Source organism: Ictalurus punctatus, chromosome 6 (assembly GCF_001660625.3).
Source record: "Ictalurus punctatus breed USDA103 chromosome 6, Coco_2.0, whole genome shotgun sequence".
In the NCBI taxonomy this organism is placed as follows: Eukaryota; Metazoa; Chordata; class Actinopteri; order Siluriformes; family Ictaluridae; genus Ictalurus; species Ictalurus punctatus.
In genome coordinates, this window is record NC_030421.2 from 29,545,391 (window position 1) to 29,570,294 (window position 24,904).

The window sequence follows — 24,904 nt, forward strand, 5'->3', positions numbered from 1 at the left end:
ACTCAACACACAGCCATTAATGTCTAAACCGATGGCAACAAAAGTGAGTATACCCTTAAGTGAAAACGTCCAAATTGGGCCCAATTAGCCTTTTTCCCTCCCTGGTGTCATGTGACTTGTTAGCGTTACAAGGTCTAAGGTGTGAATGGGGATCAGGTGTGTTAAATTTGGTGTCATCGCTCTCATACTCCCTCATACTGGTCACTGGAAGTTCAACATGGCACCTCATGGCAAAGAACTCTCTGAGCATCTGAAAAAAAGAATTGTTGCTCTACATAAAGATGGCCTAGGTGGCCATAAAAGGTGACATAAAGATGGCCTAGGCTGGTGAAGATTGCCAAGACCCTGACACTGAGCTGCAGCACGGTGGCCAAGACCATACAGTGGTTTAACTGGACAGGTTCCACTCAGAAAACGCCTCGCCATGGTCGACCAAAGAAGTTGAATGCATGTGCTCAGCGTCATATCCAGAGGTTGTCTTTGGGAAATAGACGTGTGAGTGCTGCCAGCATTGCTGCAGAGGTTGAAGGGGTGGGGTGTCAGCCTGTCAGTGCTCAGACCATATGCCGCACACTGCATCAAATTGGTCTGCATATCATCTGTTATCCTCAGTGTTGCCGTTACGATACTGGTGTCATGTGTTTTTGTTGGCTGTGAAATATGGACTATTATTCTATAATTCTCGGGGTATGCATCTTATCTGAGGCTCCGAACTAGGGTTAGCTAGCTGGACGCTGTCACCAATCACAGTAGTGATGCGTGATGCTAACATAGACACTCACCTGAGCTGATAACATTACTTTAGCATATTGCTCGCTGTAATGCTAGATATTGGTCTTATGTTCTGTACTTATATAACGCTTTTTTAACCTTAGTTGATCCAAAGTGCTTTACACTGGTTCTCATTCACCCATTCACACATACACACTCACACACCAATGATAGAAGATATTCCCATGACCTTTTTGCAGGTTAACGATAACGTACTGACATATTCCATGTGAATGTGGTGGGTGTGGTGAATGTGGAGCCATTTGTCCCTTCACAGGTATATAAGAGAAGCTCAGTAGACTTGTTATTCTACAGACATTAGACAGACTGCAAACTTTTCAGTCTATTTACAGCATTGGTAAGCACAAATACCATTTTTTAATGTAGTGACTCCAACAAGCCCTCTTAAATTGCACTGTACATTTGTTTGTGTATGTGTTTTCCCAGGAGCTTTCGATTCTAACTTACAGGCAACATGAAGCTTTTGGTAAGTCTCATTTTTTCACTTCCACGTTAACACATTGTTTGTCTTTTATATATACTTGAGACTACTGATGATTTTTTTTTTTTAAAAGCAAAGGTCTGTTACACCAAATATCCACTTTGTTTAGTGTTTTACTGTTCACTGCTCTTTATAGTAGATTTTTTTTATGTAGAAATGTTTAATTTCAATATATTTGACGACATCTTTCCAGCATTTCTTTACATGTGCTTTTGCACAGTACTGTATATTACTGGTCCTAAAATGTAATGTTTTAATGGTGTGTTTACTCACTTTACTAACTGAATAATGTCATTGGATTTTGTCATAGATCTTTGGTGTGATTTTGATTGCTACACATACTGGTAAGCAAGATGAAGAGTACGTAATTAGTCTCATCAACTGAACCTGAAATGATATTTAGTTTTTTCTACTTTTATCTACTTTTCTATTTTTATTTCTCAAGGAGCCCAAGATCTGGAAAAAAGGCGTAAGTTTTACAAGATGGCATGACATCACAATGTCTTTTACATATATACAGGGAGTAAAGCGCTTTCACATACTGCATATATGTAATATGATGCACGCGACTATTACCTGAAAAAGACTTGAAGGCTTTCTTTTTATTGACTTCCTCTTGTTGCAGTTTGTTACACTCAGTGGTTTGACCGGGACAATCCCAATGGGAATGGAGATTATGAAACCATGAATGAACTGAGAGCAGAGTATCCAAAAAAGATCTGCTCCAAACCTCTGACCATTCAGGCTGCAACACTCACTGGAGTTCCTGCAGAAAGCATTGGACAAGTGTTTGAAGTGTAAGTCTAGAATGCATTGTGCAGTAGATCTTCACCAATGTGAATAAATTAAGGAATAAAATACAAGCGAAATGCTGTATAGTGTGTGTGGGTGTGTGTGTGTATATATATATATATATATATATATATAACTGTTAAAAAAAACCCCAAACAATTAAACACCTTCTTAATCATAAAATTTACATATTAAAATATTTTGAAAAGTGATTTATTTGATTCATTAGTTTGGACTTCCCCCATCTTTCTCTGTCTCCATCAGGTATGACACAGTTTTTGGATTTTCCTGTGTCAATTCTGATCAAAAGAATGACGAATGCTGCTTGGACTATAAGGTGCGCTTTGGATGCCGATGCCCTTGGCCCCCAATCAAGCCTGAAGTGGAGTAGATCCCAGCCTAGAACGTTTACTTAGATACTGCACACATGCACGCTTGTTTCTTCAGCCATTTTATTAAACAATTTAAAAGGCTGTTTTTCTTTTTAAAATGTCTAAAATGTCACTGAGTATATCTTGTTTTTGAGATGATTAACTTTTTCACTTGTATTCTTAGACACTTGGTGATTAGGTTATTGACTGTAGCATGTTCTTTGTATGCTTTTCTCATTACGAATTAAAGAATGCAAACATATGGGATTTAAATCATACTTTATCTAGCCAGTTACTTTTCAAAACTATAGTTTAATTAATAGAAGTGTGAGTGCTTTATATATATATATATATATATATATATATATATATATATATATATATATATAAATAAATTTTTTTTTCTGGTTTTGATAAGGTGTGTGTGTGTGTGTGTGTGTGTGTGTGGCAGGGCAGATTATGTTTTTATATCTTGCTACAACAATGGCAAGGCAACTTGAAGTTAAAATAATGAGAGAAACCAACTTTGAAAGGGAACACATCCTATTCGGTGTGAACAGATATTGGGATTATAAATCGTTACTCGTCCACATTATATACCTTAAAATCAAACAGTACTAGGTGTGTTGAAAGGATGTTCAGTATCAGCATCATAGTAAATGGTCTGCACTTATATAGCGCTTTTATCCAAAGTGCTTTACACTGTGTCTCATTAACCCATTCACACACACACACTCACACACCAATGGTAGCAGAGCTGCCATTCAAAGAGCTAACTTGCCATCGGGAGCAACTTGGGTTCAGTGTCTTGCCCAAGGTCACTTGGACTATGTGGAGTCATGTGGGCCGGGAATCAAAGTGCCAACCCTACGATTAGTGGACAACCGCGTAGTCGTAGTCATAGTCAGTGTGATTCTGCAGTTTGTAGTTTCTTCGGTCTCTAGACTGTTTACATCAACTGTATGTGTAAATGGTTAAAGTGATAACATTTTTCTTTAGCAATGCACCACATTTTGTATCCTCTAGACCAGTGCTTCTCAACCTTTTGTAACTACAGCACCCCCCCAAGCCTCCCCTATCATGTGGCATACCCCTCCCCCCCATATTGGAGGAGAGCAGGTATAATGATGATCTTTATTCAATATACAATCTATAACCTGATCTATAATATGTTTTTGATAGATAGATACATTTATACATACATTTATTCATTTAGCAGATGCTTTTATCCAAATCGACTTACAGATGAGAAAATACAAGCAAAGCGATATATCAAGCAGAGAACAATACAAGTAGTGCTACTATACAATATCTATTAATTGAGTTCTAGAAGAAGCAAAGTGCTCAGAGTAGAGGTGTAAGTGCCAGAGCAGGTTTTTTTTATTTTTATTTTATTTTTTTATTAAATAGAGGTTGATGTTCATGGAAGAGGTGGGTCTTTAGCTGTTTTTTGAAGATAGTGACAGATTCTGTGGTCCGGATTGAGGTTGGAAGTTCATTCTACCACTGAGGAACAGTTAGTTTGAATGTTCTGGAAAGGGGCGTTGAACCACACTGAGTAGGCACTACTAAGCGTCGGTCATTGATCGATCGCAGATTGCGTGAGGGAACCTAAGACTTCAGGAGAGAGTTGAGGTAGGAGGGTGCTGTTCCAGACAAGGTCTTGTAGGTGAGCAACAAGGCCTTGAATTTGATGCAGGCAGCTACAGGAAGCCAGTGGAGGGAGATGAAGAGGAGTGTGACATGGGTTCTCTTGGGCTGGTTGAAGACGAGGTTGACAGATAGATTTTTTTTACTTTGTGTTTTTGTACTTTTTAAAATAACTTTTTATAACTTTTATTCATTTTTAAATAACTTTTAAAACTATATAATGGACTGGTATGGAACATGAATTATCAAAAATGTTTCTGAACACTATAACTACTTTGAACAAGAGATCTAGGCTGCAATAACGTGTACTATTTTACATGACCCCAACTTTCTAACATGCTGGGGTATGCAAAGAAAAGAATTTCACTGTGCTGTAATGTATATGTGACCAATAAAGACTCATTATCATTACCATTATTATTATTCCATTCATCTTACATTCTATGCAGACACAGAGAGGTGAGAGTGCAGCAGGAAAGCAAGACCTCATGCTTGCAGGACAGTAATGGAGATATTTGGAAAGTTGCTAAGGTTTGTCCAAAAAGTCGCTAGATTTGTCGCTAAGTGGCTTTTTCTTTTTCTTTTTCTTTTTTTTTGCAAAAAAGCCACTGAAGGGATCTGAAAAGTCACTAAGTTGGCAACACTGGTCTGAACTGACAGCTAGATAAAAGGCAAGCTAAGCTCTGCCTCTCCCCAGCAAAAGGAAAATACAAATAGAGAGGGAACGCAAAGTTTTTTCATTTATGCACATTCTATTTGAAAAGCAATCAAATACACCAAGTCTCCAAATAATGCCCTGTCTGTGTTTTTTTTCTTGAAAACAAATCGCGCATCCTTCCGATCTCTCCACGCCCCCCAGGTTGAGAAGCACTGCACTAGACACACAGACTACGTTATTCATGACTGAAAGTTGGTGTCAGGGTCAGGACCTCAGCACAGCATGAGATGGTATCCCACAGGCATATGGTAGCAACAAGATTTATAGGTAAACTCAACTTGAGACTGAGACAAGAAAAGAAAAACACCCAAAAAGTTTTTGAAGACATTTAAAGTAATGACTCCTAGTATTTATAGTCAGGAGTAGGCTATTAATATACAGAAAGAATTATATAGAATGTGTTCATGGCAAATAATATGACTATGTAAACTCAGCAGTTATGATGACCTCCATCTGGTGGGTGTGTTTTTGTGTGGACTGGTGAAGAGACTTGGTTTAAACAACAGGGACATCTGATAATCTTATAAAAAGAATGTTGAAAATTCACTAGGACAACAAATATCACATGGGAAAAATGCATATATTTGACCATGCATAAATCTTGAAACATACAGGTGCATCTAAACATTTTTTTAAAGGTTTTCATGGAAAAGTTAATTTTTTTCCCGCATAATTTAATTCAAAAAGTGAAACTTTTATATATTCTAGATTCATTACACATAAAGTGAAATATTTCAAGCCTTTTTTGTTTTAATCTCAATGCTTATGGCTTACAGCACATGGAAATCAAAAATCCAATATCTCAAAATATTAGAATAAAGAATTTGTAATACAGAAATGTCGACCTTCTGAAAAGTATGTTATTTTATGGATTCAGTACTTGGTCGGGGCTTTAAACCTTTTGCAGGAATTTCTGCATCAGTGTGGCATGGCATGGAGGCAATCAGCCTGTGGCACTGCCGATGTGTTCTGGAAGACCAGGTTGCTTTGATAGCGGCCTTCAGCTCGTCTGTATTGTTGGGTCTGGTGTCTCTCTATGGGATTCAGGTCAGGCGAGTTGGCTGTCCAATCAAGCACAGTAATACCATGGTCAATAAACCAGTTACTAGTAGTTTTGTCCTGCTGGAAAAGGAAATCAGCATCTCCATAAAGCTCGTCAGCAGATGGAAGCATGGAGTGCTCTAAAATCTCCCGGTAGATTCTGCATTAACTCTCGTCTTGAGAAAACACAGTGGACCAACACCAGTAGATGACATGGCACCCCAAATCATCACTGACTATCGAAACTTCACACTGGACTTCAAGCAACTTGAAACGCTCAGGAAATCTTTGCAGGTGTTTTGAGTTAATTAGCTGTTTAGAGCTCTTCTCAGGTCAACATTTCTGCATGATACATTTTTTACTCTAACATTTTGAGATACTGGATTTTTGATTTTCATGAGGTGTAAGCCATAATCATCGAGATTAAAACAAAAACAAGGCTTGAAATATTTATCTTTATGTGTAATGAATATAGAACATGAAAGTTCCACTTTTTGAATTAAATTTCCGAAAAAATTAACTTTTCCACGATGTTCTCATTTTTGAGATGTACCTGTAGATTTCAGCACGCTCAGTCCCACAATGCAGACAGAAGGTTTTTTTCATGGTATTAAAAGCAAATGTCTCTGTTTGTAGCCTTTACTTATTTGTTGAAGACATTGTCCTGGCAATGGACACAACTGTTGTCTGTGTCAAATAACAAAGTGTGAAGGGCGATGCCTATGAAAAGGTTACAGCATTCTTCAAAGGTCGTTCCTTTCTTTTGAATTCATTGTCTCAAATAGGAGCGGCTCTCAAGCAAACCCCCTAAAGCCATTTTAAAGTGGCAGATGCACACAGTTCCCAAAAGCTAATGATTGTCTGAGCCTCTCTTATGTGGGAATTGTGTCTGCAACATATTTTGGACCTTCAGGCAGAACAAAAATACCAAAATTTGGTAATGAAATCGCCATCCAAGTTTTCTCTGTAGGAGATATATTTCACAAATTTAGTCTGGACTGAAACTTTCAAAGAAGGAGCCTGCTGTTGCTCCCTACAGATGTACTCACTCATGCATAGAAAATCTCACTGTTGGAAGACAAATAAAAATGGCACCTTTAGACAGGTTATGAAACAATGGGTTATTACCCACTGGAACCTCCTTGGAACAAAACTGACCTCTAGAGCACATTACAAGAACAACTGTGTTGCTCACAGTTACACATTTAGGGTCAATTTATAATGGGAGTCTCAGTCTCAGTTCTAATTTATATACAAGGGGGTACCTAGGTAAGTATTGTGTGCATGCAAAACATTTCAGGTTTGAGACTTCTCCTCCTCTTCTTCTTCTTCTTCTTCTTTTACAAATGAACATTGTCATAAACAGAGCTGTGGTGTTGTTTCTCTTGTGTTAAAAGCAGTACATATCTTCTAGGCTTTAGTCACTTATTGCTTTTATCACAGGAGAAACATCACCACAGTTCATTTGTAAAATCATGTAAAATCATCATCTGTTCATTTGTAAAACACCCAACTGAACACTGTAATTACATATTTGGATAAAATACATTCATGTATACTAACTGTACACCTGTACCAAAATGGTAGATCAGGCTGGTTCCTCAAATCTGGCCTTCATGTTCCACTGTCCTGCAGAGTTTACCTCCAATCTCAAACTCACAATTTTTAGAGCAGAATGCTACTAAAGAGTTTCAGGTGTGTATCTGATCCCCCACCAGAGATATTTAACCCGAAAATCAGGGATTTTTTTTTTTTTTTAAATTGCACTTTTTCACCCACATAAAAAAATAAATAAGAGAAGTCTCAAACAAGAAATGTTCTGCATACACACTATACTTTCCCTAGGTACCTCCTAAAAAAATTAAGCATGAGACTCGAACCCTTCCCAGTATAAATTGACCCTAAATGTGGAACTGTGAGCAATCTAGAACATTAGATTTGGACTTACGTTCTAAGTCTAAGGAACAAGAATGTGCAAAATGTTTGTATATGTCCATGTACCTTCTAATGTGCTCTAGACATCAGTTTTTGTTTCAAGGAGATAGGACCATCCTGGGCTGAGGTATTGAGGTTTCGTTGAACAGCTGTGCATGTGAAGACAAATAAAATTGTTATAAATAAAAAAAGTGGTGTTTTTATTCCCACAACTGAATTAGCAGAGTGCCCATGCATCCTAGGATGGGTTCATGAATCAGTGGGTTATTAAAAAGACCTGGGTGTTTAAAACATTGAGATATATATTTGCAGGTTCATATTTTATAAGTCATATTTTTCCTTGATTGAGAATACTATACTAAAAGTTCTTACGGGATTCTATGATGGCACAGAAAGGATTTTGTAAAAGAGAGCCACATTTCTCTTGTCTACCTGAACAGCCTTTTCCAACACATCCATAACACCTCAAAGCCTCACCTGAAACAGACCAAATACAAGAACACCTGGAGGATTTTTGCATTTCAGTACTTAATAATACAAAATTATCTAATTAGAAAAAAAAATCATAGACTATGAGTTTAATAATCTACTGTAATTTATAAAAGTAAGACAACCTGAAAATCGCCTTCATTTTTTCAAGATACCTAAAAAGAGAAAGAAACATAACTTTAAATCAGAAACTCACCTCTCACATTAGTAGTTGTGAGGGAAATTACTCATTTTTACTTTGTAATCAGTTTGTTCTTGTTCTGTTTCATTCTCATGTGAGGATAACGCCTAAGAAGGCCATGTCATGTCACTGAGATCAGTACAGAATGTTTATCTGCTTACAGAGACACAAACATGTTCTTTTGTTCAAGGTCCGTCTAAACATCTTCCAAGATCCTAAAACAAAGTCTAAAACAAGATGCAGCAGAAAGCAGAAAGAGTGCATGACGCACACACTTTTACACAAACGTGGTATTTAGCTGATCGTGGTGACGGGATTAAGTGCCTAAAGCGACGTGATTTATATAGGTCCCACATAAGCCCGCAAAGTTCTTTAGTAGACTATTGCTCCAGATTGGACGATAATTAGTATTTAAAAGCACGTATGCCAAGATATTGGCCGCCTCTGAAAATCGTTCTGTATCGCCTTTTTTCATAAGAATCATTGCCAACAGGGCTACCCACACAACGTCACACGTCCCCTTGTCACACAGACACATAATGATTATTCTATTAATCCATCCATCCATCCATCCATCCATCCATCCATCCATCTTCTACCACTTATTCCTTTTCAGGGTCACGGGGAACCTGGAGCCTATCCCAGGCAGCATCGGGCACAAGGCGGGTTACACCCTGGAAAGGGTGCCAGTCCATCGCAGGGCACAATCACATACACACTCACACACCCATTCATACACTACGGACACTTTGGACACGTCAATCAGCCTACCATGCATGTCTTTGGACTGGGTGAGGAAACCGGAGTACCCGGAGGAAACCCCCACAGCACGGGGAGAACACGCAAACTCCACACACACAGGGCCCCAGTGGGACTCGAACACCGGACCCTGGAGGTGTAATTTATGAAAAGTAAGACAACCTGAAAATCGCCTTCATTTTTTCAAGATAACTCAAAAGAGAAAGAAACATAACTTTAAATCAGAAACTCACCTCTCACAATAGTAGTTGTGAGGGAAAGTACTCATTTTTACTTTGTCATAAGTTTGTTCTTGTTCTGTTTCATTCTCATGTGAGGATAACACTAAGAAGGCCATGTCATGTCACTGAGATCAGTACAGAATGTTTATCTGCTTAGAGAGACACAAACATGTTCTTCTGTTCAAAGTCCGTCTAAACATCTTCCAAGATCCTAAAACAAAGCCTGTTTGAACTGCCTCAAATTGCTTCTTAGCAATACACAGAATTATGTCATGCTCTGCGTTTCATATACAGTATCTCACAAAAGTGAGTACACCCCTCACATTTTTATAAATATTTGATTGTATCTTTTCATGTGACAAAACTGAAGAAATGACACTTTGCTGCAATGTAAAGTAGTGAGTGTACAGCTTGTGTAACAGTGTAGATTTGCTGTCCCCTCAAAATAACTCAACACACAGCCATTAATGTCTAAACCACTGGCAACAAAAGTGAGTACACCCTTAAGTGAAAATGTCCAAATTGAGCCCAATTAGCCATTTTCCCTCCCTGGTGTCATACTGGTCACTGGAAGTTCAACACGGCACTGCATGGCAAAGAACTCTCTGAGGATCTGAAAAAAAGAATTGTTGCTCTACATAAAGATGGCCTAGGCTATAAGAAGATTGCCAAGACCCTGACACTGAGCTGCAGCACGGTGGCCAAGACCATACAGTGGTTTAACAGGACAGGTTCCACTCAGAACAGGCCTCGCCATGATCGACCAAAGAAGTTGAGTGCACCTGCTCAGCATCATATCCAGAGGTTGGGAAATAGACGTATGAGTGGTCCATAAGTAATTACACCCCCATCTGTGCAAATTAATATCAGCTGGGTTAGTAAATTGATGGTCTATAAAAAGGCTTTTCATTACCAAGATGTCACACATGAAACATCTCATGATGGGTGAAATACAAAGAGCTCTCCCAAGACCTTCACAACCTAATTGTTGTGAAACATATTGATGGAATCAAATACAGACGTATTTCAAAACTTCTGAATCTTCCAGTAAGCACCATTGGGGCCATTATTCACCATGATGTAATACAGAGAGTGGGTTAACGTTAACTACATTTAGCAAGCATTTTGGAGAAGGCAAGCTGTAGTAATTAGCATTAAGAGGATCGGTTAGAGCCGTGTTTCATCATGTATTAGATGAATGTTAATGCTGGTTAACAGGTGCAGATATGTTAGTATCTGTTGAGGTCAAAAGTTCTTCACAAGGTTAATGTGACAAAAAGAGAGGTTGAGGTTTAGGTTGTAATGCTTTCCACGATCTCTGTAAAGTTGGCTGACTTAATTAGGTTGTGCGAATAAATGTTCGCAAGTAAGCTAGATTTTCCTGGTGAGGCTATAGCACCATTTCATTCTTTAGATCAGTGGAGGTCACTTTTCCAAAATTACACAGTTTGGGATTCTGTAACACATTTCCACAGTTGAAGACACTTTTCCATATTTTGTAGCTAACCAATTTTAGTGACTAACCAACACTCTTTTTGCTTTTCAAATGGAAGGGATTGGGACTCTTGTCTTCCCAGATGGCAGGGAGATTGGTAAGAAGATAAATCAACTCCAATTCTTATATCTGTTAAATATTTTTATGAATTCAATAAATGTCACCTGTATTTCATTAAATTTTTTGTTTATTTTGTGAGCATTTCTGATAGTGAAAAAGGAACAGATGAATGGGTTATAAGTCTTATTACTAAATTAATGGTACCTTTATGGTACTGTTTGTACTTATTTAGACCCAGTAAAAAGGGTCCGTGTTGTTAATGACCTCTGAAATATTCCATGTGAATGTGGTGGGTGTGGTGAATGTGGAGCCTTTTGTCCCTTCACAGGTATATAAGAGAAGCCTCAGTAGACTTGTCATTCTACAGACATAAGACAGACTGCAAACTTTCCAGTGTATTTACAGCATTGGTAAGCACAAATACCATTTTTTAATGTAGTGTCTCCAACAAGCCCTCTTAAATTGCACTGTACATTTGTTTATGTATGTTTTTTCCCAGGAGCTTTCGATTCTAACTTACAGGCAACATGAAGCTTTTGGTAAGTCTCATTTTTTCACTTCCACATTAACACATTGTTTGTCTTTTATATATACCTGAGACTACTGATGCATTTTTTTTTTAAAGCAAAGGTCTGTTACACCAAATATCCACTTTGTTTAGTTTATTACTGTTCACTGCTGTTTACAGTAGATTTTCTTATGTAGAAATGTTTAATTTCAATATATTTGACGCATCTTTCCAGCATTTCTTTACATGTGCTTTTGCACAGTACTGTATATTACTGGTCCTAAAATGTAATGTTTTAATGGTGTGTTTACTCACTTTACTAACTGAATAATGTCATTGGATTTTGTCATAGATCTTTGGTGTGATTCTGATTGCTACACATACTGGTAAGCAAGATGAAGAGTATGTAATTAGTCTCATCAACTGAACCTGAAATGATATTTAGTTTTTTTCTACTTTTATCTAATTTTCTATTTTTACTTTTATTTCTCAAGGAGCCGAAGATCTGGTCCAAGGTCCGGGAAGAAAGCGTAAGTTTTACAAGATGGCATGACATCACAGTGTCTGTTACATATATGCAGGGAGTAAAGCCCTTTCACATTCTGCATATATGGAGTATGATGCATGCGACTATTACCTGAAAAAGACTTGAAGGCTTTCTTTTTATTGACTTCCTCTTGTTGCAGTTTGTTACACTCAGTGGTTTGACCTGGACAATCCCAATGGGAATGGAGATAACGAAACCTTGCAAGACTTGAGAGCAGAGTATCCAAAAAACATCTGTTCCGAACCTCTGACCATTCAGGCTGCAACACTCACTGAAGTTCCTGCAGAACGCATTGGACAAGTGTTTGAAGTGTAAGTCTAGAATGCATTGTGCAGTAGATCTTCACCAATGTGAATAAATTAAGAAATAAAACACAACAGACATGCTGGATACTAGATTATATATATATATACATACACACACAGTATACAACAAGGTCATTTGATGCAGTTAAATGTGAAGTGGCGTTACTGTTACCACCGAAAGCTAATTCTTTTCCAATAACAGCATGTCCCAAAGTGTTTTGGTCCTCTAATGCCACATAAATTTAACTCTATTTTTTTATTATTGAGTTTTTAGTAAGTTAGTTAATTCCTGCTGCCACTTACAATAGCAATAAACTGTCAGTGTCTCTTCTGCCTCCCTTTTTGTCAAAAAAAGACAAAAAAAAACAAACACTTCTTGTGACATAATTGAGATACAGCTGTTAAGCCCTCTGTATTGAAGACTTTCCTGTTAGAAAATATAAAGTTAGAGATTTACTCCTGACTGTAACAAATGATGACACTGCAGACTCTGCTATATTAAGTCTCCTCACAGAAAATCTCTCCATACCAACAATTATGAAAAAAATCTGTTTATGTAGGGAGTCCATAGAAATAATGTATTGAAATAATAATGTATTAGGACCTTGGAGCTGGAACTATTATATAAAGTTGCTGTTATAAAAAAACAACAATTAAACACCTTCTAAATCATAAAATTTTCATATTAAAATATTTTGAAAAGTGATTTATTTGATTCATTAGTTTGGCATTTCCCCATCTTTCTCTGTCTCCATCAGGTATGACACAGTTTCTGGATTTGTCTGTGTCAATTCTCAACAAAAGAATGGAGAATGCTGCTTGGACTATAAGGTGCGCTTTGGATGCCCATGCTTTTGGCCCTCAGACATGACTGATGTGTAGTAGATCCCAGACTAGAACTTTTGCCTAGATACTGCACACATGCATGCTTGTTTCTTCAGCCATTTTATTATACAATTTAAAAGGCTGTTTTTCTTTTAAAAATGTCTAAAATGTCACTGAGTATATCTTGTTTTTGAGATGATTAACTTTTTCACTTGTATTCTTAGACACTTGGTGATTAGGTTATTGACTGTAGCATGTTCTTTGTATGCTTTTCTCATTACGAATTAAAGAATGCAAACATATGGGATTTAAATCAACTTTATCTAGTCAGTTACTTTTCAAAACTATAGTTTTAATTAATGGAAGTGTCAGTGCTTTATAATTTTTTTCTGGTTTTGATAAGTATAGTGTGTGTGTGTGTATGTGTGTGTGTGTGTGTGTGTGTGTGTGTGTGTGTGTGGCAGGGCAGCTTATGTTTTTATCTTGCTACAACAGTGGCATTACAACTCCCTGAGACAATAAGAATTTAAAACAATGAGAAGAATCAACTTTGAAAGGGAACACATCCTATTCTGTGTGAACAGATATTGGGATTATAAATCGTTACTTGTCCACATTATATACCTTAAAATCAAACAGTACTAAGTGTGCTGAAAGGATGTTCAGTATCAGCATCATAGTAAATGGACTGCACTTATATAGAACTTTTATCCAAAGTGCTTTACACTGTGTCTCATTCACCCATTCACACACACACACTCACACACCAATTCAATTCAATTTTATTTGTATAGCGCTTTTTACAATAGACATTGTCTCAAAGCAGCTTTATAGAAATATATAAACACGGTATACAGATATTAAAAGTTTGAATTTATCCCAATCGAGCAAGCCGCTGGTGACGGTGGCAAGGAAAAACTCCATAAGATGTTAAGCGGAAGAAACCTTGAGAGGAACTAGACTCAGAAGGGAACCCATCCTCATCTGGGTAACAACAGTTAGTGTGAAAAAGTTAATTGTGGTTTTATATGAAGTCTGTTTGGCCCTAGAAGCAGCCGTAGTCCCAGCAATCTAGAATTGGTGTAGATGAGAGCTCCGTCCAGAGGTAGGACATCTGAAACGGATCAGGCAGGTCCGGAGAGCAGAAAGGATCAGGATCTCTAGTATCTCCATAAAATCATGTGTGGCTCGACATAAGGAGAGAGGGAGAGAAAAGATTATTAGGACTGTGCTTAGCATAACAGAAAGTCTAGTCATGGTAGGCTTGAGTAAACAAATGCGTTTGAAGCCTAGACTTAAACACTGAGACTGTGTCTGAGTCCCGAACACTAATTGGAAGACTGTTCCATAACTGTGGGGCTCTATAAGAGAAAGCTCTTCCCTGTGCTGTAGCCTTCGCTATTCGAGGTACTGTCAAATAGCCTGCATCTTTTGATCTAAGTAGGCGTGGCGGATCATAGAAAACCAAAAGGTCGCTTAGATACTGTGGCGCGAGACCATTTAGTGTTTTATATGTTAATAATAGTACTTTAATAATCAATGCGAGATTTGACTGGGAGCCCATGCGGTGTTGATAAGATCGGGGTGATGTGGTTGTATCTTCTGGTTCTAGTTAGGACTCTAGCAGCTGCATTCTGGTCTAACTGGAGTTTGTTTATGCACCTACTGGAACATCCAGACAGTAAAGCATTACTGTAATCTAGTCTAGAGGTGACGAAAACATGAACTAATATTTCTGCATCAAGTAATGACAATATATTTCTTATCTTAGAAATATTTCTGAGATGAAAGAAGGCTATCCTAGTAATATTATCTACATGAGCATCGAAAGATAGGCTGGAGTCAATAATCACACCAAGGTCTTTTACTGCTGCATATGATGAAAGAGAATGACCATCCAGAGTAACCATGTGATCAGAAAGCTTACTTCTATTTACACGTGGTCCTAATCCAAGTACTTCTGTCTTATCAGAATTAGGTAAAAGAAAGTTAATTAGCATCCAACATCTAATGTCCTTTACACATTCCTCAACTTTATTAAGTTGCTGTCTGTCCTCTGGCTTTGCTGAAACATAAAACTGTGAATCATCAGCATAACAGTGGAAGCTAATTCCATGTTTACGAATAATTTGACCTAGACGTAGCATATATAAAGTAAAAAGCAGTGGGCCAAAAACAGAACCTTGTGGAACACCAAAATTTACCTCGGTATGTGTTGAGAAGTCTCCATTTACATCTACAAACTGATAATGATCGGTCAAATAAGACCTGAACCAGGAGAGGACTGTTCCCTTAATGCCAACAACATTTTCTAATCTGTCAAGGAGAATAGTATGATCTATAGTATCAAAAACTGCACTAAGGTCAAGTAACACAAGGAGCAAGACACAACCCTGATCAGAGGCCAGTAGTAGGTCGTTTACTACTATAACCAGCGCTGTCTCTGTGCTATGATGAGGTCTAAATCCTGACTGATACTTTTCATCAATGTTATTCTTATGTAAGTATGACCATAACTGCTGTGCTAATAACCTTTTCTAAGATCTTGGAGATGAAGGGGAGATTTGATATAGGTCTATAGCTGGACAGTTGAGAGGGGTCAAGGTCGAGTTTTTTAAGCAGGGGTTTAATAACTGCTAATTTAACCGATTTAGGTACATAGCTAGTGCTAAGGGAGTGCTAAGCCAGTGCTACACCAATGGTAGCAGAGCTGCCATGCAAAGCGCTAACTTGCCATCGGGAGCAACTTGGGGTTCAGTGTGTTGCCCAAGGACACTTGGGCTAAGTGGAGTCATGTGGGCCGGGAATCGAACTGGCAACCCTACAATTAATGGACAACCCCGTAGTCATAGTCATAGTCAGTGTGATTCTACAGTTTCTAGTTTCTTTGGTCTCTAGACTGTTTACATCATCTGTATGTGCAAATGGTTAAAGTGATAATATTTTTCTTTAGCAATGCATCACATTTTGTATCCTCTAGACCAGTGCTTCTCAACCTTTTGTAACTACAGCAACCCAGTAACTACCTCCCCAGGCCTCCCCTATCCTTTGGGATGCCTCTCCCCCCATATTGGAGGAGACCAGGTATAATGATGATCTATATTCTATATACAATTTGTCTATATATAACCTGATCTATGATATGTTTTTGACAGATAGATAGATACATTTATACATACATAAATTTATTCATTTATCAAATGCTTTTATCTAAAGCAACTTACAAATGAGAAAATACAAGCAAAGCGACATATCAAGCAGAGAACAATACAAGTAATGCTACTTTACAAGATCTATTAATTGAGTTCTAGAAGAAGTAAAGTGCACAGAGTAGAGGTGTAAGTGCCAGAGTAGGTTTATTTTTTTATTTTTTTATTTTTTTTTTAGGGTTTTTTAAAGATGTTCACGGAAGAGGTGGGTCTTAGGCTGTTTTTTGAAGATAGTGACAGATTCTGTGGTCCGGATTGAGGTTGGAAGTTCATTCCACCACTGAGGAACAGTTAGTGTGAAGGTTCTGGAAAGGGACCTTGAGCCACACTGAGTAGGCACTACTAAGCGTCGGTCATTGATCGATCATGAGTATGCTGTGTTCTTAGAAATCCCTTATATTAACCTTTTCAGGAAACAAACACGTCTGTCAATAGTTTACTATTGGACCTGATTTCTGCCGATAACTCAATTTGAAAGAGTTCCCTTTCAAAGGGAACTTCGCTGTTGCATTTAGCATAACAGTATGGGAGCGCCCTTGTGTGCGTGACCGGTATCTGAAGCTTGTGTAAAATCATGCCTCTACTTATAGGCCTGCAATGATCAGGTGACGTGGCAATTAAGCGCGTCGCATGATATATATATGGCACCTGTGAACCACGCCACCAGCCTTATTATCTTCAGCAAAACTGCATGTTTGTTGTTTGTATGACAAAAATCGCTTCATTTCTACTCTATATTTTTTCAAAATCTCTAAACTTTTCTATCCCTTTTGTAGAGCGAAATAATGAGCAAAAAAGATTTCAGAAAGTGTCTTATGCCTTGCTCCCGTTTCATCGCAGGAGGAGACGGACACGCTTTCTGTGTGAAGTGTTTGACCTGGAGTAGTTTCCATGCTGTAGTTACAGCAGCCCTTGAGGTTTCTGACTGTCAGCATTGTGCACATTTCACGATTAGGTAGCTACGCTCTCGGCTCGCTCTCTTCTTGTCCAAAGGGAGTTGAGTTTCAGAGCCTCGTGGATCTGGGCTAGCCGCTGCCAAGGCAGCCAGCCGGCTAAGGTCGTGGGATTCTTGTATGGATCTGGAAGTGGAGCCGGAGATCTCTTGCTCTGTCTTCTGGGTCTGGCTCTCCTATGGACCCTATGGAAAGCCAAAACACCCTTGCTGACTCCAAGGAGTCGGTAAAGGGTGCCATTACACCAAAAACCGACAGCAGCTCTCAAGCATATAATGAGCTGCTTGAGGTGATCACTAGGGCAGTTGAAAAATTGAATATAGACTGGCCCGGGGAAGAGGAAGTGGCTCATAGCAGGCTGGATGAGCACTTCCTCTCCAGTAAAAATAAATATAAAGCTCCCTCGCACCGCAGAAAACTCCCCTTTTTTCCGGAAGTGCATGATGAGATATCAAGCTTCTGGAGAACACCATACACTAGCCGTGTTTATAACCCTGTGATGTCTGATTACTCAGCCATCATGGGGAGTGAGCAGCACGGCTATTTAGCGATACCAAAGGTGGAGGAGGTGCTTGCGAGCCACCTCTCTCCATCAATGGCAGGTAATTTAGGGAGGCCAACTTTACCTTCTAAGTCATGTAAGGCCACCTCGGCATTGGTGGGTAAAGCCTATGTGGCAGCAGGTCTTGCTTGTAGGTCACTGCATACAATGGCATTGTTGCAGGCCTACCAAGCAGACCTCCTGAGTGAGCTCGATACTGGGCCCGAGGCAGTGGCAGTGCTGCGCCGCGCCACAGATTTATCTCTCCGGGTGACCAAACAAACGGCCCATCATATCAGCCGTTCAATGGGTAGCCTGCTTGTGGCGGAGAGGCACCTATGGCTCAACCTCTCAGGGATGGGGGACAAAGATAAGGTCTCCTTGCTGAACGCCCCTGTTAAAACTTCCGGCCTGTTTGGCGGCACGGTTAATGCCATCGCCAACAGGTGTCACGAGGCAAAACTGCAAATGGCGGCATCTAGCCAGTTCCTTCCCCGTCATGTAGAGTTCACCCGGGTCTCCACGAGTGGAGCCCGGGCCAGTGCTAGTGCAAGGTAGGCGCAGAAGGCGAGTGTGGCGGCTCGCCTACCCCCGCAGAAATCCAGGGGGATCGGGCGGCCACAGCCACAGCCTGCTAAGAGGCCTGATCTAAGAATGATCATAAAAGCAAAGCAGGCTAGGAAGGAACGGTCATGATCGGCCACAGAGGGACGTATCAGGGGACATGAGGTTGTTAGGGCAGTTAGCCCCCAGTGCTACTGTAGGGCCTGCCCTAGCCATCCCACATTTTCAGCCATCTCTGGTCAGCGAGCTGTCACAGGGAGACAGAAATCTGATGCTTTCCCTCCAACGAAATATGGAAAAGCTAACATCACTGAAAGACCATTTGGCAGCATGGAAACTACTGCCAACTGTGTCTCCATGGGTTCTGTCTACCATAGAAAAGGGTTACCAGATCCAGTTCAGAGCTTGACCCCCAAGTTCAGAGGTGTGCTCACCACAGTTGTCAGCACAGAGCAGAGCCCAATGTTAGCGCAGGAAGTAGGTTCCCTTTTGGACAAAGGGGCCATAGAACTTGTACCCCGTTCCCTAAAAGAGGGAGGTTTTACAGCCGTTATTTCCTGGTCCGCAAAAAAGATGGGAGTATGTGGCCGATTTTAGATCTGCGTCATCTGAACCGTACTCTTCAGACATACAGGTTCAAGATGCTGACGCTCAAACTTATCATGCCACAGATTCAGTCCGAGTACTGGTTTGTGACGATAGATCTGAAAGATGCATATTTCCACATAGGAACATCACCCAGTCCCAGGAAGTTCCTGAGGTTTGCATTTGTAGATAACACATACCAATTTCAGGTTCTTCCCTTCGGGCTAGCTTTATCCCCTCACACCTTCACAAAGGGCATGGATGCTGCTCTGGCTCCCTTGTGACTCCAGGGCAACCATGTACTAAACTACCTGGACTACTGGTTAATTGTAACACAATCCAGGGAACAGGCGGTTCAACATTGAGATGTTGTTCTCGCCCACGTGAGGAGCTTGGGGCTCAGGTTGAACCTCAAGAAAAGTATGCTTTCTCCAGTGCAGAGGACAACTTTTCTAGGTGTTATATGGGATTCTACTACGATGAGGGCGTTTCTATCCCCAACACGCATAGGATCGATCCTATCAACTTTAAGCAAGATAAAGCTAGGTCTGGGCATCCCCTCCAGTCTCTATGAGAGACTGTTGGGCCTTATGGCAGCAGCAGCTAACGTCATACCGTTGGGCCTATTGCACATGAGACCGTTTCAGTGGTGGCTGAAAAGTCGGGGGTTTCATCTGAGCATGAAACCTCTCAGAGTAATCAGTGTCACGTGGTGATGCCTACGTGCTCTGAGTATTTGGAGGTTCCCGCAGTTTCTAGCCTCGGGTCACACTCTAGGGGTGTCTCCTTACCGCAAGATGGTAATGACAGACGAATCCCTAACAGGCTGGGGTGCAGTCTTAAATGGCTGTCCAGCTCATGGTCTTTGGAGCAGCCCTCATCTGGAGTGGCATATAAAACGCCTAGAGATGCGGGCCATATTCCTAGCACTGAAATTATTTCTTCCTCAGTTGAGAGGTCACCATGTGCTAGTTGTGTCAGACAACACAGCAGTGGTCTCATATATCAACCACCAGGGAGGGTTATGTTCACACCCCCTGTTCAGGCAGGTGCAACTAATCCTTCTCTGGGCAGAGGGAAAGTTCTTGTCAGTGAGTGCAATGTACATTCCGGGCAGCCAGAATGTAGGTGCAGGCATCCTGTCGAGGGAGGGGCTGAGGCCCAAGGGTTGTAGGCTCCATCCACAAGTGGTGGAGTCCATATGGCGGAGGTTTGGACAAGCAGAAGTGGATGTGCTCGCCTCCGAGGAGACGACACACTGGCTGCTGTGGTTCGCCCTCACTCCTGAGGCTGTAAAGACCATGTTAAACGTTAGAGCACCATCCACAAGGAAATTGTATGCGCTCAAGTGGTGGCTTTTTGTCTTGTGGTGTGAGGAACATCAGCTAGACCCAGTGAACTGCGCAATAGCTACAGTCCTGGAGTTCTTACAAGAACGTTTCTTAGCAGGGTTGGCTCCTTCTACAATCAGGGTTTACGTGGCCGCCGTTTCGGCCAGCCACGCCCCTGTTGATGGAGCCTCTTTGGGGCAACATCCTCTAACTTCAAGCTTCATGCGTGGTGTCAGATGGCTGAGGCCCATCTGCAGGCCACGCATACCTTCCTGGGACCTTTCTGTGGTCTTGGAAGGTCTGTCAGGGGCCCCATTTGAGCCCTTAGAGTCAGCCTCTGAGAAGCTTCTGACTCTAAAGGTAGCTCTTCTACTGGCCCTGACATCTCTCAAGCGAGTGGGAGATCTACAAGCTCTCTCTGTTGCCCCTTCCTGCCTTGACTTTGCTCCTGGATTAGCCAAGGCCTTCCTGTATCCTAGGCCGGATTGTATTCCTAAAGTGCCTACATCGGCTACTCACCCTGTGGTGTTGCAGACTTTCTGCCCTCCTCCATTCCTCACACCGGAACAAGAAAGGCTGCACCTGCTGTGTCCAGTAAGGGCTCTCTGTACTTACGTCCACCGCTCCGGCCAGTGGAGTAAGTCGGAGCAGCTGCTGGTCTGCTTTTTGTGGTGACAGTAAAGGTGATGCTGTGTCAAAGCAGCGCAACTCTAATTGGATAGTGGAAGCAATCTCTATGACTTATGAGGCGCGCGGTCTTGCCACGCCTCTGGGCATAAGAGCTCATTCCACTAGGGCGGTCGCCTCCTTGAAGGCTTTGTCCAAAGGGATATCCTTGCAGGATGTGTCTGCTGCTGCAGGATGGTATATGCCACACATATTCATCCATTATTACAGCCTGGATATTCATTCCACCCCGGCCTCGAGTGTCTTGCAGTGACCGTTGGGCTTGGGTCTTTTTGAACAGGCCGTACCCTCTGTATGACAGGGTGGGTATTCCCGTTCCCATACTGTTATGCTAAATGCAACGTCAAAGTTCCCTTTGAAAGGGAACGTTGGGGTTATGCATGTAACCCTGTTCCCTGAGAAGGGAACGAGACGTTGCATAGCTTTGTCATACCAGGGCAGACCTGTGAATTGCGTCTTCGCTTCAGATAATAGAGGCTGGCGGCATGGTTCACAGGCGCTTAATTGCTTCGTCACCTGATCATGGCAGGCCTATAAATAGAGGCATGATTTTACACAAGCTTCAGATACCGGTCACGCGCGCAAGGGCGCTCCCATACTGTTATACTAAATGCAACATCTCGTTCCCTTCTCAGGGAACAGGGTTACATGAAAAAAAGACAGGTTTTCATTACATTTTTAATTAAAAAAGAAAAAAAAGAAAACTACCTTTAATCTGCCTTTTCTGTGAAAATCATTACCACAAGTAAAATAATCACTAATGAAGATATTTAGATAAAGACATATCTTATATTGGTGATGTCTTATTAAATTCATTTATGTCTTATTGAATTTCTTTTATAATAGGGCTAGATAAAACAAACTGGAATTTCTAACGGCTGCAGTTAATTCTTTTATTTAATTGAAACAAAAATTCCCATTATTCAACAAAATAAATCAATTAATGCAGATGCCTGAAATGTACACATTATATTTTACACAGATGAAATATGAATGATTAATGGATTTTAACTTCTTGGCTAGTGATGGTCATAAAGGGACCATGGGTGATGTCCTTAGTGGTTGCAGAAGTCGGTACTGCAGCAGGTAGCAGTGGTACCGGGAGCCTGCTGTTGCTCCCTACAGATTTACTCACTCATGCATCCTTTCATATAAAATCTCACCGTTGGAAGACAAATAAAATTGTTATAAATAAAAATGTGGTGTTTTTATTCCCACAACTGAATTATCAGAGTGCCCATGCATCCTAGGATGGGTTCATGAATCAGTGGGTTATTCAAAAGACCTGGGTGTTTAAAACATTGAGATATATATTTGCAGGTTCATATTTTATAAGTCATATTTTTCTTCAATTGAGAATATCATACTAAAAGTTCTTACGGGCATCTATGATGGCACAGACAGGATTTTGCAAAAGAGAGCCACATTTCTCTTGTCTACCTGAACACCCTTTTCCAACACATCCATAACATGAGTTTAATAACCTACTGTAATTTATGAAGAGTAAGACAACCAGACAACTGAAAATCGCCTTCATTTTTTTATGATACCTAAAAAGAGAAAGAAACATAACTTTAAATCAGTAAACTCACCCCTCACATTAGTAGTAGTGAGGGAAATTACTCATTTTTACTTGGTAATAAGTTTGTTCTTGTTCTGTTTCATTCTCATGTGAGGATAACGCCTAAGAAGGCCATGTCATGTCACTGAGATCAGTACAGAATGTTTATCTGCTTACAGAGACACAAACATGTTCTTCTGTTCAAGGTCCGTCTAAACATCTTCCAAGATCCTAAAACATTACATTACATTTATTCACTTAGCAGACGCTTTTATTCAAAGCGACTTACAAATGAGAAAGATACAAGCAAAGTGATATATCAAGCAGAGAACAATACAAGAAGTGCTACCATACAAGATCTATTAATTGAATTCCAGAAGAAGCAAAGTGCAGAGTAGAGGTGTAAGTGTTTTTTTTTTTTTTTTTTTTTTTTTTTTATGAGTTGGTTAGGTGTTCATAGAAGAGATGGGTCTTTAGCTGTTTTTTGAACATGGTGAGAGATTCTGCGGTCCGGATTGAGATTGGAAGTGCAATCCACCACTGAGGAACAGTTAGTGTGAAGGTTCTGGAAAGGGACCTTATGCCACGCTGAGTTGGAACTGCTAAACGTCGGTCGCTAATCGATCGCAGATTGCAAGAGGGAACGTAGGCCTTCAGGAGGGAGTTGAGGTAGGAGGGTGCTGTTCCTGACAAGATCTTGTAGGTGAGCATCAGAGCCTTGAACTTGATGCGGGAAAAAAAAGAATTGCTGCTCTACATAAAGATGGCCTAGGCTATAAGAAGATTGCCAAGACCCTGACACTGAGCTGCAGCACGGTGGCCAAGACCATACAGCAGTTTAACAGGACAGGTTCCATTCAGAACAGGCCTCGCCATGGTCGACTAAAGAAGTTGAATGCACTTGCTCAGCATCATATCCAGAGGTTGTCTTTGGGAAATAGACGTATGAGTGCTGTCAGCATTGCTGCAGAGGTTGAAGGGGTGGGGTGTCAGCCTGTCAGTGCTCAGACCATATGCTGCACACTGCATCAAATTGGTCTGCATGGCTGTCGTCGCAGAGGAAGCCTCTTCTAAAGATGATGCACAAGAAAGCCCGCAAGCAGATTGCTGAAGACAAGCAGACTAAGGACATGGATTACTGGAACCATGTCCTGTGGTCTGATGAGACCAAGATAAACTTATTTGGTTCAGATGGTGTCAAGCATGTGTGGTGGCAACCAGGTGAGGAGTACAAAGACAAGCGTGTCTTGCCTACAGTCAAGCATGGTGGTGGGAGTGTCATGGTCTGGGGCTGCATGAGTGCTGCCGGCATTGGGGAGCTACAGTTCATTGAGGGAACCATGAATGCCAACATGTACTTCGGAATGCCTTCGGAGACTGGGCCGCAGGGCAGTATTCCAGCATGATAACGACCCCAAACACACCTCCAAGACGACCACTGCCTTGCTAAAGAAGCTGAGGGTGAAGGTGATGGACTGGCCAAGCATGTCTCCAGACCTAAACCCTATTGAGTATCTGTGGGGCATCATCAAACAGAAGGTAGAGGAGCACAAGTTCTCTAACATCCACCAGCTCTGTGATGCCGTCATGGAGGAGTGGAAGAGGACTCCAGTGGCAACCTGTGAAGCGCTGGTGAACTGCATGCCCAAGAGGGTTAAGGCAGTACTGGAAAATAATGGTGGCCACACAAAATATTGACATTTTCACTTAGGGGTGTACTCACTTTTATTGCCAGCGGTTTAGACATTAATGCCTGTGTGTTGAGTTATTTTGAGGGGACAGCAAATTTACACTGTTACACAAGCTGTACACTCACTACTTTACATTGTAGCAAAGTGTCATTTCTTCAGTGTTGTCTCATGAAAAGATACAATCAAATATTTACAAAAATGTGAGGAGTGTACTCACTTTTGTGAGATACTGTGTATATATATGCTGGTATTATTCGCATGGTTGGTATTGTGGCACTATTTTAATTGATTTTTATTTTGTGGGAGGTTTGGAAATGTGTATGTATGTATGTAAAATGTGTGTAACATGTCCTAGTGTATCGCATAAGCTAAAAGAAAATAATGTTTTTACATCAGTCTTAGGTTTAAGAAATTCTGATTTCTATGTCAATTTTAATATAAGGACAAATCAAAGTGTTTTAAGATGAAATCTAATCATTATATGCCCCACATACCTTACAGTAGCCTGAAATGTTCATGATTATTGGTCAAATAAAGATAAAATTAACATGAATTATCATAAATGATCACATGATTAACAGGAAAAGAAATACATATGTGGTGAAAATCTAC

At 40.5% G+C, this 24,904-nt stretch overlaps 2 protein-coding genes across 4 annotated transcripts; both read left to right on the forward strand.

Annotated features, from left to right (window-relative positions):
• The first annotated feature begins 1,065 nt into the window (after window positions 1-1,065).
• LOC128632931 (cartilage intermediate layer protein 1-like) lies at window positions 1,066-2,762 on the forward strand. Of its 3 annotated transcripts, XM_053681110.1 has the most exons (6): window positions 1,066-1,129; window positions 1,219-1,258; window positions 1,584-1,617; window positions 1,719-1,742; window positions 1,896-2,070; window positions 2,330-2,762. In XM_053681110.1, the coding sequence occupies exons 2-6, from the start codon at window positions 1,247-1,249 to the stop codon at window positions 2,454-2,456; spliced, it is 372 nt and encodes a 123-aa protein (XP_053537085.1). In that variant the 5' UTR covers window positions 1,066-1,129; window positions 1,219-1,246; the 3' UTR covers window positions 2,457-2,762. The 3 variants fall into 3 exon arrangements, with proteins under 3 accessions (XP_053537085.1, XP_053537084.1, XP_053537086.1); XM_053681109.1 differs by lacking the exon at window positions 1,066-1,129 and having other exon boundaries at window positions 1,131-1,258; XM_053681111.1 differs by lacking the exon at window positions 1,066-1,129 and having other exon boundaries at window positions 1,137-1,258; window positions 1,899-2,070.
• An 8,580-nt stretch (window positions 2,763-11,342) lies between these two features.
• LOC108266980 (cartilage intermediate layer protein 1-like) lies at window positions 11,343-13,610 on the forward strand. The gene is made up of 6 exons (XM_017470826.3): window positions 11,343-11,395; window positions 11,485-11,524; window positions 11,846-11,879; window positions 11,988-12,023; window positions 12,180-12,351; window positions 13,104-13,610. Exons 2-6 carry the CDS (start codon window positions 11,513-11,515, stop codon window positions 13,225-13,227), a joined length of 378 nt encoding a protein of 125 aa, XP_017326315.1. The 5' UTR covers window positions 11,343-11,395; window positions 11,485-11,512; the 3' UTR covers window positions 13,228-13,610.
• The last annotated feature ends 11,294 nt before the right edge of the window (window positions 13,611-24,904 follow it).

Coding starts and splice junctions, on each gene's coding strand:
- LOC128632931 (XM_053681110.1), top strand. Junction 1,618..1,718: donor TTTGATTGCTACACATACTG/GTAAGCAAGATG, acceptor TTATTTCTCAAG/GAGCCCAAGATCTGGAAAAA. Junction 1,743..1,895: donor CCAAGATCTGGAAAAAAGGC/GTAAGTTTTACA, acceptor TTCCTCTTGTTG/CAGTTTGTTACACTCAGTGG.
- LOC108266980 (XM_017470826.3), top strand. Junction 11,880..11,987: donor TCTGATTGCTACACATACTG/GTAAGCAAGATG, acceptor TTATTTCTCAAG/GAGCCGAAGATCTGGTCCAA. Junction 12,352..13,103: donor ATTGGACAAGTGTTTGAAGT/GTAAGTCTAGAA, acceptor TGTCTCCATCAG/GTATGACACAGTTTCTGGAT.